Source organism: Oncorhynchus tshawytscha, linkage group LG10 (assembly GCF_018296145.1).
Source record: "Oncorhynchus tshawytscha isolate Ot180627B linkage group LG10, Otsh_v2.0, whole genome shotgun sequence".
Lineage (NCBI taxonomy): Eukaryota > Metazoa > Chordata > Actinopteri > Salmoniformes > Salmonidae > Oncorhynchus > Oncorhynchus tshawytscha.
This window is the reverse complement of record NC_056438.1, coordinates 8,980,449-9,000,997: the sequence shown is the minus strand read 5'-3', so window position 1 is coordinate 9,000,997 and position 20,549 is coordinate 8,980,449. Positions and strand designations below refer to the sequence as shown.

General features: G+C 46.0%; 1 protein-coding gene across 1 annotated transcript in view; it reads left to right on the top strand.

The window, feature by feature from the left end:
- dok1b (docking protein 1b) overlaps nucleotides 1-20,549 on the top strand; it is a 46,298-nt gene that overhangs the window by 13,826 nt on the left and 11,923 nt on the right. The window contains exons 2-3 of the mRNA XM_042329402.1: nucleotides 12,690-12,815; nucleotides 18,720-18,890. Coding sequence (XP_042185336.1) covers nucleotides 12,690-12,815; nucleotides 18,720-18,890 — 297 coding nt within the window. The remainder of the gene's footprint in view (nucleotides 1-12,689; nucleotides 12,816-18,719; nucleotides 18,891-20,549) is intronic.

Here is a 20,549-nt window from a genome sequence, read left to right as displayed (position 1 = left end):
CTCTACACTATAACTATAACACCCTCCACTCTACACTATAACACCCTCCACTCTACACTATAACTATAACACCCTCCACTCTACACTATACACTACTATAACACCCTCCACTCTCCACTATAACTATAACACCCTCCACTCTACACTATAACACCCTCCACTCTACACTATAACACCCTCCACTCTATACTATAACTATAACACCCTCCACTCTACACTATAACACCCTCCACTCTACACTATAACACCCTCCACTCTATAACTATAACACCCTCCACTCTACACTATAACTATAACACCCTCCACTCTACACTATAACACCCTCCACTCTACACTATAACTATAACACCCTCCACTACACTATAACTATAACCCTCCACTCTACACTATAACACCCTCCACTCTACACTATAACTATAACACCCTCCACTCTACACTATAACACCCTCCACTCTACACTATAACTATAACACCCTCCACTCTACACTATAACACCCTCCACTCTATACTATAACTATAACACCCTCCACTCCACACTATAACTATAACACCCTCCACTCTATACTATAATAACCCTCCACTCTATACTATAACTATAAACCCTCCACTCTACACTATAACACCCTCCACTCTACACTATAACACCCTCCACTCTATACTATAACTATAACACCCTCCACTCTACACTATAACACCCTCCACTCTATACTATAACACCCTCCACTCTATACTATAACACCCTCCACTCTATACTATAACTATAACACCCTCCACTCTACACTATAACACCCTCCACTCTATACTATAACTATAACACCCTCCACTCTACACTATAACTATAACACCCTCCACTCCACTCTACTATAACTATAACACCCTCCACTCTACACTATACCCTCCATAACACCCTCCACTCTACACTATAACACTCCACTCTACACTATAACACCCTCCACTCTACACTATAACACCCTCCACTCTATACTATAACTATAACACCCTCCACTCTACACTATAACTATAACACCCTCCACTCTACACTATAACACCCTCCACTCTACACTATAACACCTCCACTCTATACTATAACTATAACACCCTCCACTCTACACTATAACACTCCACTATAACACCCTCCTCTAACTATAACACCCTCCACTACACTATACTCCATAACTATAACACCCTCCACTCTACACTATAACTATAACACCCTCCACTCTAACTATAACACCCTCCACTCTACACTATAACACCCTCCACTCTACACACTATAACACCCTCCACTCTACACTATAACACCCTCCACTCTACACTATAACACCCTCCACTCTACACTATAACTATAACACCCTCCACTCTACACTATAACACCCTCCACTCTACACTATAACTATAACACCCTCCACTCTACACACTATAACACCCTCCACTCTACACTATAACACCCTCCACTCTACACTATAACACCCTCCACTCTACACTATAACACCCTCCACTCTACACTATAACACCCTCCACTCTACACTATAACACCCTCCACTCTACACTATAACTATAACACCCTCCACTCTACACTATAACACCCCTCCTCTACACTATAACACCCTCCACTCTACACTATAACACCCTCCACTCCACTATAACACTATAACTATAACACCCTCCACTCTACACTATAACTACCCTCCACTCTACACTATAACACCCTCCACTCTACACTATAACACCCTCCACTCTACTATAACTATAACACCCTCCACTCTACACTATAACACCCTCCACTCTACACTATAACACCCTCCACTCTACACTATAACACCCTCCACTCTACACTATAACACCCTCCACTCTACACTATAACACCCTCCACTCTACACTATAACTATAACACCCTCCCTCCACTCTACACTATAACACCCTCCACTCTACACTATAACACCCTCCACTCTACTATAACTATAACACCCTCCACTCTACACTATAACTATAACACCCTCCACTCTACACTATAACTATAACACCCTCCACTCTACACTATAACCCTCCACTCTACACTATAACACCCTCCACTCTAACTATAACACCCTCCACTCTACACTATAACACCCTCCACTCTACACTATAACACCCTCCACTCTATACTATAACTATAACTATAACCCTCCACTCTACTATAACTATAACACCCTCCACTCTACACTATAACACCCTCCACTCTACACTATAACACCCTCCACTCTACACTATAACTATAACACCCTCCACTCTACACTATAACTATAACACCCTCCACTCTATACTATAACTATAACACCCTCCACTCTACACTATAACTATAACACCCTCCACTCTACACTATAACACCCTCCACTCTACACTATAACTATAACACCCTCCACTCTACACTATAACACCCTCCACTCTACACTATAACACCCTCCACTCTACACTATAACACCCTCCACTCTATACTATAACTATAACACCCTCCACTCTACACTATCTCCACTCTACTATAACTATAACACCCTCCACTCTACACTATAACACCCTCCACTCTACACTATAACACCCTCCACTCTATACTATAACTATAACACCCTCCACTCTACACTATAACTATAACACCCTCCACTCTACACTATAACACCCTCCACTCTACACTATAACTATAACACCCTCCACTCTACACTATAACACCCTCCAACTATAACACCCTCCACTCTACACACTATAAACCCTCCACCCTCCACTCTACACTATAACACCCTCCACTCTACACTATAACACCCTCCACTCTACACTATAACTATAACACCCTCCACTCTACTAACACCCTATACACTATAACACCCTCCACTCTACACTATAAACACCCTCCACTCTACACTATCTATAACACCCTCCACTCTACACTATAAACACCCTCCACTCTACACTATAACACCCTCCACTCTACACTATAACACCCTCCACTCTACACTATAACACCCTCCACTCTACACTATAAACACCCTCCACTCTACACTATAACTATAACACCCTCCACTCTACACTATAACACCCTCCACTCTACACTATAACTATAACACCCTCCACTCTACACTATAACACCCTCCACTCTACACTATAACTATCCACCCTCCACTCTACACTATATAACACCCTCCACTCTACACTATAACACCCTCCACTCTACACTATAACTATAACACCCTCCACTCTACACTATAACTATAAACACCCTCCACTCTACACTATAACTATAAACCCTCCACTCTACACTATAACACCCTCCACTCTATACTATAACACCCTCCACTCTATACTATAACACCCTCCACTCTACACTATAACTATAACACCCTCCACTCTACACTATAACACCCTCCACTCTACACTATAACTATAACACCCTCCACTCTACACTATAACACCCTCCACTCTATACTATAACACCCTCCACTCTACACTATAACACCCTCCACTCTACACTATAACTATAACACCCTCCACTCTATACTATAACACCCTCCACTCTATACTATAACACCCTCCACTCTATACTATAACACCCTCCCTCCACTCTACACTATAACTATAACACCCTCCACTCTGCACTATAACACCCTCCAAGAACTACTATAACTATAACATCCCTCCACTCTACACTATAACACCCTCCAAGAATACTATAACTATAACACCCTCCACTCTACACTATAACACCCTCCACTCTACACTATAACACCTCCACTCTATACTATAACACCCTCCACTCTATACTATAACACCCTCCACTCTACACTATAACACCCTCCACTCTACACTATAACACCCTCCACTCTATACTATAACTATAACACCCTCCACTCTACACTATAACTATAACACCCTCCACTCTACACTATAACACCCTCCACTCTACACTATAACTATAACACCCTCCACTCTACACTATAACACCCTCCACTCTACACTATAACACCCTCCACTCTACACTGTAACACCCTCCACTCTACACTATAACACCCTCCACTCTATACTATAACACCCTCCACTCTACACTATAACTATAACACCCTCCACTCTACACTATAACACCCTCCACTCTACACTATAAGGAACCCTCCACTCTATACTATAACTCAAACCCTCCACTCTACACTATAACTATAACACCCTCCACTCTACACTATAACACCCTCCACTCTACACTATAACACCCTCCACTCTACACTATAACTATAACACCCTCCACTCTACACTATAACACCCTCCACTCTACACTATAACACCCTCCACTCTACACTATAACTATAACCCTCCACTCTATACTATAAACCCTCCACTCTACACTATAACACCCTCCACTCTACACTATAACTATAACACCCTCCACTCTACACTATAAGACCCTCCACTCTATACTATAACTATAACACCCTCCACTCTACACTATAACTATAAACACTCCACTCTACACTATAACACCCTCCACTCTACACTATAACTATAACATCCTCCACTCTACACTATAACACCCTCCACTCTACACTATAACTATAACACCCTCCACTCTACACTATAACACCCTCCACTCTACACTATAACACCCTCCACTCTATACTATAACACCCTCCACTCTATACTATAACACCCTCCACTCTACACTATAACACCCTCCACTCTACACTATAACACCCTCCACACTACACTATAACTATAACACCCTCCACTCTACACTATAACACCCTCCACTCTACACTATAAACCCTCCACTCTATACTATAACACCTTCCACTCTATACTATAACACCCTCCACTTCTATACTATAATACCCTCCACTCTACACTATAACACCCTCCACTCTACACTAAACACCCTTCTACACTAAACTAGAAACACCCTCCACTCTACACTATAACACCCTCCACTCCACTCTAGACTATAACTATAACACCCTCCACTCTATACTATAACTATAAGGTGTCTCCACTCTACACTATAACACCCAAACTTCTGCACTATAATACCCTCCACTCTATACTATAACACCCTCCACTCTATACTACAAAGTAGAACCCTCCACTCTACACTATAACTATAACACCCTCCACTCAGCAGACACTATAACACCCTCCACTCTATACTATAACACCCTCCACTCTACACTATAACATGCCACCCTCCACTCTACACTATAACACCCTCCACTCTATACTATAACACCCTCCACTCTACACTATAACACCCTTTCTACACTATAACACCCTCCACTCTATACTATAACACCCTCCACTCTATACTATAACACCCTCCGGTGTCTACACTATAATACCCTCCACTCTACACTATAATCCCTCCACTCACACTATAACTGTTCTCCACATCTATACTATAACACCCTCCACTCTATACTATAACTATAACACCCTCCACTCTACACTATAACTATAACACCCTCCACTCTATACTATAACACCCTCCACTCTACACTATAACACCCTCCACTCTACACTATAACACCCTCCACTCTATACTATAACACCCTCCACTCTACACTATAACACCCTCCACTCTACACTATAACACCCTCCACTCTATACTATAACACCCTCCACTCTACCACTATAACACCCTCCACTCTACACTATAACACCCTCCACTCTACACTATAACTATAACACCCTCCACTCTACACTATAACACCCTCCACTCTACACTATAACACCCTCCACTCTATACTATAACACCTCCACTCTATACTATAACACCCTCCACTCTACACTATAACACCCTCCACTCTACACTATAACACCCTCCACTCTACACTATAACACCCTCCACTCTATACTATAACAATCACCCTCCACTCTACACTATAACTATAACACCCTCCACTCACACTATAACACCCTCCATCTACACTATAATACCCTCCACTCTATACTATAACACCCTCCACTCTATACTATAACACCTCCACTCTACACTATAACTATAACACCCTCCACTCTACACTATAACACCCTCCACTCTATACTATAACACCCTCCACTCTACACTATAACTACACACCCTCCACTCTACACTATAACACCCTCCACTCTACACTATCACCCTCCACTCTACACTATAACTATAACACCTCCACTCTACACTATAACACCCTCCACTCTACACTATAACACCCTCCACTCTACACTATAACTATAACACCCTCCACTCTATACTATAACACCCTGGAACTAGTACTATAAGACCCTCCACTCTACACTATAACACCCTCCACTCTACACTATAACACCCTCCACTCAACACTATAACACCCTCCACTCTATACTACAACACCCTCCACTCTACACTATAACTATAACACCCTCCACTCTACACTATAAACCCTCCACTCTACACTATAACACCCTCCACTCAAAACACTATAACACCCTCCATCACACTATAACACCCTCCACGGGCTACTATAACACCCTCCACTCTATACTATAACACCCTCCACTCTACACTATAACACCCTCCACTCTACACTATAATACCCTCCACTCTACACTATAACATCCTCCACTCTATACTATAACACCCTCCACTCTATACTATAACTAAACACCCTCCACTCTACACTATAACTATAACACCCTCCACTCTATACTATAACACCCTCCACTCTACACTATAACACCCTCCACTCTACACTATAACACCCTCCACTCTATACTATAACACCCTCAAGGATACTATAACACCCTCCACTCTAGCCACTATAACACCCTCCACTCTACACTATAACACCCTCCACTCTATACTATAACACCCTCCACTCTACACTATAACACCCTCCACTCTACACTATAAGGCCCTCCACTCTATACTATAACACCCTCCACTCTATACTATAACACCCTCCATGACACTATAACACCCTCCACTCTACACTATATCCATCTATACTATAACACCCTCCACTCTACACTATCACTAGCTCCACTCTACACTATAACACCCTCCACTCTACACTATAACTATAACACCCTCCACTCTACACTATAACACCCTCCACTCTACACTATAACACCCTCCACTCTACACTATAACACCCTCCACTCTACACTATAACACCCTCCACTCTACACTATAACACCCTCCACTCTATACTATAACACCCTCCACTCTATACTATAACACCCTCCACTCTATACTATCACTAGCCACCCTAACCCTACACTATAACACCCTCCACTCTACACTATAATATACTCTACACTATATCATCTCCACTCTACACTATAACTATGCTGCTCTGTACTCTACACTCATTCACCCTCCACTCTACACTATAACACCCTCCACTCTACACTGTGTATCCAGACACTATTTTTTTTCCATTCTACACTATAACACCCTCCACTCTATTACTATAACACCCTCCACTCTACACTATAACAACCCTCCACTACACTATAACACCCTCCACTGTATACATAACTATAACACCCTCCACTCTACACTATAACACCCTCCACTCTACACTATAACACCCTCCACTCTACACTATAACACCCTCCACTCTACACTATAACTATAACACCCTCCACTCTACACTATAACACCCTCCACTCTACACTATAACACCCTCCACTCTACACTATAACACCCTCCACTCTATACTATAACTATAACACCCTCCACTCTATACTATAACACCCTCCACTCTACACTATAACACCCTCCACTCTACACTATAACACCCTCCACTCTACACTATAACTATAACACCCTCCACTCTACACTATAACACCCTCCACTCTACACTATAACACCCTCCACTCTACACTATAACACCCTCCACTCTACACTATAACACCCTCCACTCTACACTATAACACCCTCCACTCTACACTATACTATAACACCCTCCACTCTACACTATAACACCCTCCACTCTACACTATAACTATAACACCCTCCACTCTACACTTTAACACCCTCCACTCTACACTATAACACCCTCCACTCTACACTATAACACCCTCCACTCTACACTATGAAATGTGATTGATAGCCGGGCGGGAGAGACGTGAGATATTACAGTTTGTTAAAGGTAAATGTGAGTCTCTTTTTGTTTGGAGAAATGCAGCTGCAGAAAGCGGAAAACACACACATGATTTATTTTAAAAGGACACAGGTTTGAGGAAGTCCATGTCCTCTCTCTCTCTCTCTCTCTCTCTCTCTCTCTCTATCAGTTCATTTGCATAATTTCCATTCAGTATTAGCGGTTGATGCTTGTACCGTTGCCTTATTTGGTGCTGCTGGCTCGTTCATTTAGTATCGTCATGTCAACACAACATACCAGGATACTGCATGCAGAGACACCAAATTATACCTAAAGATTACCTACAGATTATACCTACAGATTACCTACAGATTACCTACAGATTATACCTACAGATTACCTACAGATTACCTACAGATTATACCTACAGATTATACAGTAGGCTATATGCACCAATGCTATATAATACAGGTATTACATTATAATTTAAGTATTTCATTTTTATATAGTTACAGTGATCTGATCTCACGTGTGTGTGTGTGTGTGTGTGTGTGTGTGTGTGTGTGTGTGTGTGTGTGTGTGTGTGTGTGTGTGTGTGTGTGTGTGTGTGTGTGTGTGTGTGTGTGTGTGTGTGTGCGTGCGTGTGCGCGCAAGAAGGGATACACAGCTGCAGGCAGGAGGAAGCAGAGGCTCCTGGGTAATTATCCCACACACTTCCTGTCCCCTGGTTTCTGTCTCAGCGGCAGTTATATTGACATTTGAGTCATTTAGCAGACGCTCTACCCAGAGCCACTTGCTGGAGCATTCGGAAAGTATTCAAACCTTTTGCTATGAGACTCAAAATTGAGCTCCGGTGCTTCCTGTTTCCATTGATCATCCTTGAGATGTTTCTACAAATTGATTGGAGTCCAACTGTGTTAAATTCAATTGATTGGACATGATTTGGAAGGGTACACACCTGTCTATTTAAGGTCAAACAGTTGACAGTGCATGTCAGAGCAAAAACCAAGCCATGAGGTCGAAGGAATTATCTGTAGAGCTCAGAGACAGGATTGTGTCGAGGCACAGATCTGGGGAAGGGTACTAAAATATTTCTACAGCATTGAAGGTCCCCAAGAACACAGTGGCCTCCATCATTCTTAAATGGAAGAAGTTTGGAACCACTAAGACTCTTCCTAGAGCTGGCGGCCCGGCCAAACTGAGCAATCGGGGAGAAGGGCCTTGTTTAGGGAGGTGACCAAGAACCTGATGGTCACTTTGATGGAACTCCAGAGTTCCTCTGTGGAGATGGGAGAACCTGCAGCACTCCACCAATCAGGCCTTTATGGTAGAGTGGCCAGACGGAAGCCACTCCTCAGTAAAAGGTACATGATAGCCCGCTTGGAGTTTGCCAAAAGGCACCTAAAGACTCTTAGACCATGAGAAACAAGATTCTCTGGTCTGATGAAACCAAGATGGAACTCTTTGGCCTGAATGTCAAGCGTCACGTCTGGAGGACACTTGGCACCATCCCTACGGTGAAGCATGGTGGTGGCAACATCATGCTGTAGGGATGTTTTTCAGTGGCAGGGACTGGGAGACTAGTCAGGATCAAGGGAAAGATGAACGAAGCAAAGTACAGACAGATCCTTGATGAAAGTGCTCAGGAGCAGGTTAGGACCTCAGACCGGAGTGAAGGTTCACCTTCCAACAGGACAATGACCCTAAACACACAACCAAGACAATGCAGGAGTGGCTTCGGGACAAGTCTCTGAATGTCCTTGAGTGGCCCAACCAGAGCCCAGACTTGAACCCGACTGAACATCTCTGGAGAGACCTGAAAATAGCTGTGCAGTGTTGCTCCCCATCCAACCTGACAGAGCTTGAGAGGATCTGCAGAGAAGAATGGGAGAAACTCCCTAAATACAGGCGTGCTAAGTTTGTAGTGTCATACCCAAGAAGACTTGAGGCTGTAATCGCTGCCAAAGGTGCTTCAACTAAGTACTGAGTAAAGGGTCTGAATACTTATGTAAATGTGATATTTCAGTTTTATATGTAATAAATTTGCTAAAAATATCCAAACCTGTTTTTGCTTTGTCATTATGGGGTACTGTGACGTCATTATGGGGTATTGTGATGTCATTGCGGGGTATTGTGTGTAGATTGATTAAATTGTTATTTTTTTCCTCATCAATTTTAGAATAAGGCTTAAACGTAACAAAATGTGGGAAATGTCAAGGGGTCTGAATAATTTCAGAATACACTGTACATTACTGCATTCATTTTAAGATTGTTATGTGAGACAACACTGTGTGAGTGTGTATGTCTATGTGTGAGTGTGGGTGTGTCTATGTGTGTCTGTGAGTGTGTGTGTGTGGGTGTCTCTGTGTATTCTCCATCACTGATGTCATTTAGGCCCGAACATATTCACTTTGACCCCTCTTTCCCCCCTCTATCTCTCTTTCTCTCTCCTCTTCTTCCCTCCCTCTCTCCATCTCCTCCCTCGAACTCTTCCCCTTCTCTCTCCTTCTCTGTCTTCCCCCTCTCTCTCCTTCTCTGTCTTCCCCTCTCCCTCTCTCTCTCTTCCTCCTCCTCTCTCTCTTCCCCCTCCCCCCTCCCCCTCTCTCTCTCTCTTCCCCCTCTCTCTCTCTTCCCCTCTCAGTCTCTCTCTTCCCTCCCCTTCCCCCTCTCTCCCTCTCTCCCCCCTCTCTCTCTCTCTCTCTCCCCTCCTCTCTCTCCCTCTCCCTCTTCCCCCTCTCTCTCTGTCAGTCTCTCTTCCCTCTCTCTCTCTCTTCCCTCCCTCTTCCCCCTCTCTCCCTCTCTCCCCCTCTCTCTCTCTCTCTCTCCCCTCCTCTCTCTCCCTCTCCCTCTTCCCCCTCTCTCTCTGTCAGTCTCTCTCTTCCCTCTCTCTTCCTCTCTCCCTCTCTTCCCCCTCCCTCTCTCTTCCCCCTCTCTCCCTCTCTCTCTTCCCCCTCTCTCTCTCTCCCTCTCTCTCTCCCCGCTCTCTCTTCCCCTCTCTCTCTTCCCCTCTCTCTCCCCCCCTCTCTCCCCCTCTCTCTCTTCCCCCTCTCTCTCTTCCCCTCTCTCTCTCTCCCTCTCTCTCTCTTCCCTCTCTCTCTCTTCCCCCTCTCTCTCCCTCTCTCCCTCTCTCTCTCTCTCTCCCCCTCTCTCTCCCCCCTCTCTCTCCCCCTCTCTCTTCCCCTCTCTCTTCCCCCTTTCTCTCTCCCCCCGCTCTCTCTTCCCCTCTCTCTCTCCCCCTCTCTCTTCCCCCTCTCTCTCTCCCCCTCTCTCTCTTCCCCGCTCTCTCTTCCCCCTCTCTCTCTTCCCCCTCTCTCTTCCCCCTCTCTCTCCCTCTCTCTCTTCCCCCTCTCTCTCCCTCTCTCTCTCTTTCCCCCTCTCTCTCTCCCCCTCTCTCTTCCCCGCTCTCTCTTCCCCCTCTCTCTCTCCCTCTCCCCCTCTCTCCTCTCTCTCCCCCTCTCTCTCTCCCACCCCTCTCTCCCCCTCTCTCTCTTCCCTCTCTCTTCCCCCTCTCCCCTCTCTCTCTTCCCTCTCTCCTCTCTCTCCCCCACCCTCTCTCTCCCCCTCTCTCTCTTCCCTCTCTCTCTTCCCTCTCTCTCTCTCCCCCGCTCTCTCTTCCCCCTCTCTCTCTCTTCCCCCTCTCTCTCTTCCCTCTCTCTCTCTCCCCGCTCTCTCTTCCCCCTCTCTCTCTCTCTCTTCCCCCTCTCTCTCTCCCCCTCTCTCTCTCCTCTTCTCTCTCTCTCTTCCCCCTCTCTCTCTCCCTCTCTCCCTCCCCCTCTCTCTCTTCCCCCTCTCTCTCCTCTCTCTCTCTCTGTCAGGCTCATGCCTTAGAGTTGACCTGTTATTTGCATGTCGTGAGCAGTGACATTTGAACATGTAAAGAGCTTGTCTGTAGAAAGGTCAAGCCTCTGTCAGACCGTTCTCTCACATATCCATTCCTGTTTGTTAAGAGTCTAAACATTAGCTCAATATTTTGTAAATAAGGCAATGAGATTATGACATAGGGCCACCTAATTTGTTTACACTCTAGGCAGAATGTAAACACACACACACACACACACACACGCACGCACGCACGTGCGCACGCACGCGCGCACAAACACACACACACACTCCTAGTTAGTCACCTCCTGTGTTTACTGAGGACACACTGTGTGTCTCTGAACAGGAAGGGACTCCGTGATGTTAGCTGGTACTTCCTCTTGTTATAGATGGCCCAATTGGAGGTTCCATTCTCTGAATAGGTCTTCAACCACCTGTTTGAGAGACTGTGTGTGTGTGTATGACTGATTAGACTTTCTCTTAGGGACTTGAGTACAGGCCTCTAAACGTTCCTACTTCCTGTATACCACTTCCTGTATACCACTAAGGCCTTCTGCAGATTTCCCCTCAAGGGTTGTTCTGTGTTCTCATATAGATCACTAGTGTCCTAGTGATCTAGATAGAATTAACTATAGTAATTTATTTACTGATGAACACATTAATTTGGTTAGTACTGACTGAGGTTACCAAACAGTTTTACTCTCCTAAAAGTTGTTTCCATTTTAGTAGTTGGCTTGAATAACTGATCATTTGTAACATCAGTCTTTCTCCCTCTCGTCTCTCTCCCTCCATCAGAAATGGAAGAAGAACTGGTTTGTCCTCTACCCAGCCAGTCAAAACGGCATCGCTCGCTTAGAGTTTTTTGACTGCTCAGGGGGCGGAGCCAGCGACAAACCCAACACCAAGAAACTAGACAAGAAGGTAGGTTCAAATCCCTGATTGGACAAGAGGGTTGTAGGTTCAAATCCTTGGTCGGACGCTGGGCGATATATCGAATTAATTAGATTCATTTCAATTTATGGTTTTGCGCGATAAGAATCAAGGTTTTGTTACTTTTTGTTTTTCTGAGCGCTTATGTCCGCTTGTTCTCATGTTGTCTTTTTGGTCGTCTCCTTCTGTGCTGTGTCCCATTTACACCAGAGATCTGGATATAATGAAGAGATGCACGTCTCCGTCCTAACAACGAGAGTCATTGTCCCAAAGGCAGCAAGGCAGGCGACACAAGTTTAGGTCCAATATAAGCCCATAGAAACACATTGGTCATATTTTGGACAGATATAGGTGAGAGGTTTGCTTTGCCTCTTCCTCTATGGTTTACACACACACACACACCAAGCCCCTCCCCCTGCCTCTCACGCCAACAAAGTTGAGGAGAGGGGAAAGGGGATACCTAGACAGTGTTGAGGAGAGGGGAAAGGGGATACCTAGACAGTGTTGAGGGGATACCTAGACAGTGTTGAGGAGAGGGGAAATGGGATACCTAGACAGTGTTGAGGAGAGGGGAAATGGGATACCTAGACAGTGTTGGGGAAAGGGGATACCTAGTCAGTGTTAAGGGGATACCTAGACAGTGTTGAGGAGAGGGGAAAGGGGATACCTAGACAGTGTTAAGGAGAGGGGAAAGGGGATACCTAGACAGTGTTGAGGGGAGGGGAAAGGGGATCCCTAGACAGTGTTGAGGAGAGGGGAAAGGGGATCCCTAGACAGTGTTAAGGGGGGGAAAGGGGATACCTAGACAGTGTTGAGGGGAGGGGAAAGGGGATCCCTAGACAGTGTTGAGGGAGGGGAAAGGGGATCCCTAGACAGTGTTAAGGGGAGGGGAAAGGGGATACCTCGACAGTGTTGAGGGGAGGGGAACGGGGATACCTAGACAGTGTTGAGGAGAGGGGAAAGGGGATACCTAGACAGTGTTGAGGGGAAAGGGGTACCTAGACAGTGTTGAGGAGAGGGGAAAGGGGATACCTAGACAGTGTTGAGGGAGGGGGACAGTGTTGAGGGGAAAGGGGATACCTAGACAGTGTTGAGGGGAGGGGAAAGGGGATACCTCGACAGTGTTGAGGGGAGGGGAACGGGGATACCTAGACAGTGTTGAGGAGAGGGGAAAGGGGATCCCTAGACAGTGTTGAGGGGAAAGGGGATCCCTAGACAGTGTTAAGGGGAGGGGAAAGGGGATACCTAGACAGTGTTAAGGGGAGGGGAAAGGGGATCCCTAGACAGTGTTGAGGGGAAAGGGGATCCCTAGACAGTGTTAAGGGGAGGGGAAAGGGGATCCCTAGACAGTGTTGAGGAGAGGGGAAAGGGGATCCCTAGACAGTGTTAAGGGGAGGGGAAAGGGGATCCCTAGACAGTGTTGAGGGGGAGGGAAAGGGGATCCCTAGACAGTGTTGAGGAGAGGGGAAAGGGGATCCCTAGACAGTGTTAAGGGGAGGGAAAGGGGATCCCTAGACAGTGTTGAGGAGAGGGGAGGGGATACCTAGACAGTGTTGAGGGGAAAGGGGATACCTAGACAGTGTTGAGGAAAGGGGATACCTAGTCAGTGTTGAGGGGAAAGGGGATACCTAGTCAGTGTTGAGGGGAAAGGGGATACCTAGACAGTGTTGAGGAGAGGGGAAAGGGGATACCTAGACAGTGTTGAGGAGAGGGGATACCTAGACAGTGTTGAGGGGAAAGGGGATACCTAGACAGTGTTGAGGGGAAAGGGGATACCTAGACAGTGTTGGGGAGGGGATACTTAGACAGTGTTGAGGGGAAAGGGGATACCTAGACAGTGTTGAGGGAGGGGAAAGGGGATACCTAGACAGTGTTGAGGAGAGGGGAAAGGGGATACCTAGTCAGTGTTGAGGAGAGGGGAAAGGGGATACCTAGTCAGTGTTGAGGGGAAAGGGGATACCTAGACAGTGTTGAGGAGAGGGGAAGGGGATACCTAGATACCTAGACAGTGTTGAGGGGAGGGGAAAGGGGATACCTAGACAGTGTTGAGGAGAGGGGAAAGGGAATACCTAGTCAGTGTTGAGGAGAGGGGAAAGGGGATACCTAGTCAGTGTTGAGGAGAGGGGAAAGGGGATACCTAGTCAGTGTTGAGGGGAAAGGGGATACCTAGACAGTGTTGAGCAGAGGGGAAAGGGGATACCTAGACAGTGTTGAGGGGAAAGGGGATACCTAGTCAGTGTTGAGGAGAGGGGAAAGGGGATACCTAGACAGTGTTGAGGAGAGGGGAAAGGGGATACCTTAGACAGTGTTGAGGAAGGGGATACCTAGACAGTGTTGAGGGGAAAGGGGATACCTAGACAGTGTTAAGGGGAGGGGAAAGGGGATCCCTAGACAGTGTTGAGGGGAAAGGGATCCCTAGACAGTGTTAAGGGGAGGGGAAAGGGGATCCCTAGACAGTGTTGAGGAGGGGAAAGGGGATCCCTAGACAGTGTTGAGGGGAGGGGAAAGGGGATCCCTAGACAGTGTTGAGGGAGGGGAAAGGGGATCCCTAGACAGTGTTGAGGAGAGGGGAAAGGGGATCCCTAGACAGTGTTAAGGGGAGGGGAAAGGGGATCCCTAGACAGTGTTGAGGAGAGGGGAAAGGGGATACCTAGACAGTGTTGAGGGGAAGGGGATACCTAGACAGTGTTGAGGAAAGGGGATACCTAGTCAGTGTTGAGGAGAGGGGAAAGGGGATACCTACACAGTGTTGAGGAGAGGGGAAAGGGGATACCTAGTCAGTGTTGAGGGGAAAGGGGAAACCTAGACAGTGTTGAGGAGAGGGGAAAGGGGATACCTAGACAGTGTTGAGGAGAGGGGATACCTAGACAGTGTTGAGGGGAAAGGGGATACCTAGACAGTGTTGAGGGGAAAGGATACCTAGACAGTGTTGGGGAAAGGGGATACCTAGACAGTGTTGAGGGGAAAGGGGAGACAGTGTTGAGGAGAGGGAAAGGGGATACCTAGACAGTGTTGAGGAGAGGGGAAAGGGGATACCTAGTCAGTGTTGAGGAGAGGGGAAAGGGGATACCTAGTCAGTGTTGAGGGAAGGGGATACCTAGACAGTGTTGAGGAGAGGGGAAAGGGATACCTAGTCAGTGTTGAGGGGAAAGGGGATACCTAGACAGTGTTGAGGGGAGGGGAAAGGGGATACCTAGACAGTGTTGAGGAGAGGGGAAAGGGAATACCTAGTCAGTGTTGAGGAGAGGGGAAAGGGAATACCTAGTCAGTGTTGAGGAGAGGGGAAAGGGGATACCTAGTCAGTGTTGAGGGGAAAGGGGATACCTAGACAGTGTTGAGCAGAGGGGAAAGGGATACCTAGACAGTGTTGAGGGGAAAGGGGATACCTAGTCAGTGTTGAGGAGAGGGGAAAGGGGATACCTAGACAGTGTTGAGGGGAAAGGGGATACCTAGACAGTGTTGAGGAAAGGGGATACCTAGACAGTGTTGGGGAAAGGGGATACCTAGACAGTGTTGAGGAGAGGGGAAAGGGGATACCTAGTCAGTGTTGAGGGGAAAGGGGATACCTAGACAGTGATGAGGGGAAAGGGAATACCTAGTCAGTGTTGAGGAGAGGGGAAAGGGGATACCTAGACAGTGTTGAGGAGAGGGGAAAGGGGATACCTAGACAGTGTTGAGGAGAGGAAATGGGATACCTAGACAGTGTTGAGGGGAAAGGGGATCCCTAGTCAGTGTTGAGGAGAGGGGAAAGGGATCCCTAGTCAGTGTTGAGGAGAGGGGAAAGGGGATACCTAGACAGTGTTGAGGGGAAAGGGGATACCTAGACAGTGTTGAGGGGAAAGGGGATACCTAGTCAGTGTTGAGGGGAAAGGGGATACCTAGACAGTGTTGAGGGAGGGGAAAGGGGATACCTAGACAGTGTTGAGGAGAGGGGATACCTAGTCAGTGTTGAGGGGAAAGGGGATACCTAGACAGTGTTGAGGGGAAAGGGGATACCTAGACAGTGTTGAGGGGAAAGGGGATACCTAGACAGTGTTGAGGAGAGGGGATACCTAGTCAGTGTTGAGGGGAAAGGGGATACCTAGACAGTGTTGAGGGGATCACATCAACTCGCTATTTGCATTCGAGGTTTGTTCCAACAGAATGGGTCATATGGACACCAAAACACATGGAGACAGTATTTCACTGTAATAGAGGAGAAGATAACAATACGAACAATACTCTTTTTATGTCTCAACTACTCCAATTGAGACAGACACTAGTAGACAGACACTAATAGACAGACACTAGTAGACAGACACTAGTAGACAGACACTAGTAGACAGACACTAGTAGACAGACACTAGTAGACAGACACTAGTAGACAGACACTAGTAGACAGACACTAGTAGACAGACACTAGTAGACAGACACTAGTAAACAGACACTAGTAAACAGACACTAGTAAACAGACACTAGTAGACAGACACTAGTAGACAGACACTAGTAGACAGACACTAGTAGACAGACACTAGTAGACAGACACTAGTAGACAGACACTAGTAGACAGACACTAGACAGACACTAGTAAACAGTAAACAGACACTAGTAAACAGACACTAGTAAACAGACACTAGTAGACAGACACTAGTAAACAGACACTAGTAAACAGACACTAGTAGACAGACACTAGTAGACAGACACTAGTAGACAGACACTAGTAGACAGACACTAGTAGACAGACACTAGTAGACAGACACTAGTAAACAGACTAGTAGACACTAGTAAACAGACACTAGTAGACAGACACTAGTAGACAGACACTAGTAGACAGACACTAGTAAGACACTAGTAGACAGACACTAGTAGACAGACACTAGTAAACAGACACTAGTAGACAGACACTAGTAAACAGACACTAGTAAACAGACACTAGTAAACAGACAATAGTAGACAGACACTAGTAGACAGACACTAGTAGACAGACACTAGTAAAACAAGAGTATCAATGAACATTGATTCTGGAAAATGAATGCTCAGTTTGTAGCGAGCGGCATTGGGGTAACCACGTTCCGCTAGCAGCATTTCAGTCCAACACTGTTATACTAGCTGTCTAGTCTGTGTTTTATACACGTGAAATAAGCACACACTATTATATAACCTGTTCTCATTGTGAGAAATAAGGTTGGCCACTTGATTTCAACATCTGAACTAAGTGGACAGGCTAACATGCTGTTAAAACAGTTGGAGACGGACAGAGTGGGGTGTTCATAATAATTAGATGGTTCAACCTCGTTAGCTAGCAAATAGATCCAAGTTGCCTAAACTTGAAAAATAAACATTAGCTACTTTCACTGACAGATTGTTTTAAGAGAACTGTGTTAATGTTCTATAATGGCTGCTACCAGCAGGTGGTCATTATTAGTGAATGTGCATTTTGCATGGTTCTGGTTACATCTGTGACAAAAAGGGCAATTTTATAAAACAGACTTGAAAGTCAAATCAGTGACTATTGCAAAAAAAAAAAAACTTTGATAAAATAATTATGATTGTGGAAGGCTTATACCTAGCCTAGGTTTATCTTCACAAGCCCTGAATTCATAAGATTATTGCTGACTGATTGAAATGCAGTGTATTTGGTCTTTAATTACACAACGTTTATTTAGATATATGTCTTGAATCACCCATAAGTTTGAAAAAGTGTAGATATGATTTTTAGGCCATATCTCCCAGCCCTAGTTGTTGGTTCAAATCCCCGGAACGATGGGAAAATGTGGTAGGGGGGAGGGGCTTGAGGGGTTGGGTTGAAAGTTCAAAAATAAGAATGAATTTTTCTGTCCCAAGACAATATAAAATGAATAATCATCTCTATCTCTCTCTCCCCTCTACTGCTCTGTCCCTCTCTCTCATCCTCAGGTTATCCGTCTATCAGATTGTATCTCTATCCTCCCTGCCCTCACTGAAGCCTGTCCCAAAGACAATATGTCCGCCTTTTGTGTGGAAACCAACGACAAGACTCATGTGCTCGCCGCAGAGAGAAGCGTCAGCACAGAGTGGGTGGAGAAGATGTGTGAGATCGCCTTTGGGGTATGGAGTGAAGAAACACCTCTCTCTCTCTCTCTCTCTCCCTCATTCTTTCTCTCTGTCTCGCTCCCTCTGTTTCTGTGCTATGTAGGTTTTCAGTACCAGATACTGAGGGAACTTCCTTAGGTCTTCTAGCCTTCTAGCCGTTTAGCCTTCTAGCCGTCTAGCCTTCTAATCTTCTAGCCTTCTAATCTTCTAGCCTTCTAATCTTCTAGCCTTTTAGTCTTCTAGCCTTCTAATCTTCTAGCCTTCTAATCTTCTAGCCTTCTAATCTTCTAGCCTTTTAGTCTTCTAGCCTTTTAATCTTCTAGCCTTCTAATATTCTAGCCTTCTAATATTCTAGCCTTCTAATATTCTAGCCTTCTAATCTTCTAGCCTTTTAGTCTTCTAGCCTTCTAATCTTCTAGCCTTCTAATCTTCTAGCCTTCTAATCTTCTAGCCTTTTAGTCTTCTAGCCTTCTAATCTTCTAGCCTTCTAATCTTCTAGCCTTTTAGTCTTCTAATCTTCTAGCCGTTTAGCCTTCTAATCTTCTAGCCGTTTAGCCTTCTAATCTTCTAGCCGTTTAGCCTTCTAATCTTCTAGCCGTTTAGCCTTCTAATCTTCTAGCCGTTTAGCCTTCTAATCTTCTAGCCGTTTAGCCTTCTAATCTTCTAGCCGTTTAGCCTTCTAATCTTCTAGCCGTTTAGCCTTCTAATCTTCTAGCCGTCTAGCCTTCTAATCTTCTAGCCGTCTAGCCTTTTAGCATTGTAGCGCTTCCAGCCCTTTGAGTATAGGGTGTAGGCTGGATATCAGTTAGAGATGTTCACCTGCACTGACAAGGAGAAAAGGGAAGATACTCTTCAGACAGCGTGGGAGTTTAGATTTGCTCACTCAGTGTTTCTCTCCCCACCCTCGCTCTGTCTCTCTCTCCCTCCCTCTCTCTCTCCCTCCCTCTGTCTCTCTCCCTCCCTCTGTCTCTCTTTCTCCCTCTGTCTCTCTCTTTCTCCCTCTGTCTCTCTCTCTCTCCCTCCCTCTGTCTCTCTCTCTCCCTCCCTCTCTCTCTCCCTCCCTCTGTCTCTCTTTCTCCCTCTGTCTCTCTCTTTCTCCCTCTCTCTCTCTCTCCCTCCCTCTGTCTCTCTCTCCCTCCTCTCTCTCTCCCTCCCTCTCTCTCTCCCTCCCTCTGTCTCTCTTTCTCCCTCTGTCTCTCTCTTTCTCCCTCTCTCTCTCTCTCCCTCCCTCTGTCTCTCTCTCCCTCCCTCTCTCTCTCCCTCCCTCTGTCTCTCTTTCTCCCTCTGTCTCTCTCTTTCTCCCTCTGTCTCTCTCTTTCTCCCTCTCTCTCTCTCTCCCTCCCTCTGTCTCTCTCTCCCTCCCTCTCTCTCTCCCTCCCTCTCTCTCTCCCTCCCTCTCTCTTTCTCCCTCTGTCTCTCTCTCCCTCCCTCTGTCTCTCCCTCCCTCCCTCTCTCTCTCCCTCCCTCTGTCTCTCTTTCTCCCTCCCTCTGTCTCTCTTTCTCCCTCTGTCTCTCTTTCTCCCTCCCTCTGTCTCTCTTTCTCCCTCCCTCTGTCTCTCTCTTTCTCCCTCCCTCTCTCTCTCTCCCTCCCTCTCTCTCCTCCCTCTCTCTCTCCCTCCCCTCTCTCTCTCCCTCCCTCTCTTTCTCTCCCTCTGTCTCTCTCTCCCTCCCTCT